General features: G+C 62.5%; 1 protein-coding gene across 1 annotated transcript in view; it reads right to left on the bottom strand.

Annotated features, from left to right (window-relative positions):
• The window catches only part of EMH_0003230 (uncharacterized protein), a gene marked incomplete at both ends in the record, with an annotated part of 3,614 nt that overhangs the window by 476 nt on the left and 2,608 nt on the right, over positions 1-530 (bottom strand). The window contains one exon of the mRNA XM_013496314.1: positions 88-462. Coding sequence (XP_013351768.1) covers positions 88-462 — 375 coding nt within the window. The remainder of the gene's footprint in view (positions 1-87; positions 463-530) is intronic.

Consider the following 530-nt stretch of genomic DNA (forward strand, 5'->3'; position numbering starts at 1 on the left):
AGCAGCAGCAGGAGCAGCAGCAGCAGCAGCAGCAGGAGCAGCAGCCGCAGCAGCAGCTTGAATGGGCCCAGGCAGACGTAGAGATACCTTCCATCCTGCTGCTGCTGCTTCAGCGCGAACCATTCGCAGCCGTGGTGATAGAAAACGCTGCTGCTGCTGCTGCTGCTGCTGCTTCTGCTGCTGCTGCTGCTGCTGTTGCTGCTGCTGTTCGGGGTGGTCCGAGGCTGCGCACAAGGGGTGGTGGTAGCAGCAGCAAGCAGCAGCAGCTGCTGCAGTGATGACCCCCGCAGCATCACCAAAAAGTGCTGCTGTAGGTGCTGCAGCAGCAGCAGCAGCAGCAGGAGATTCTGCTGCTGCTGCAACAGCAGCAAGCGCCTGCTGCAGCGGCTGCAGCGTCGTGTATGAGTGCAGCACCCAAGGCAGGGGATGCTCAAACCGCAGCCGCCGCAGCAGCAGCGGTACCTGCAGCAGCACGGCCCTCAGTGCAGCCCAATCAGAGATAACAAAAGGCCGCCCCAGCAGCTGAGCTG

Source organism: Eimeria mitis, genomic scaffold, assembly GCF_000499745.2.
Source record: "Eimeria mitis Houghton genomic scaffold, Emh_scaff204, whole genome shotgun sequence".
NCBI lineage: Eukaryota > Apicomplexa > Conoidasida > Eucoccidiorida > Eimeriidae > Eimeria > Eimeria mitis.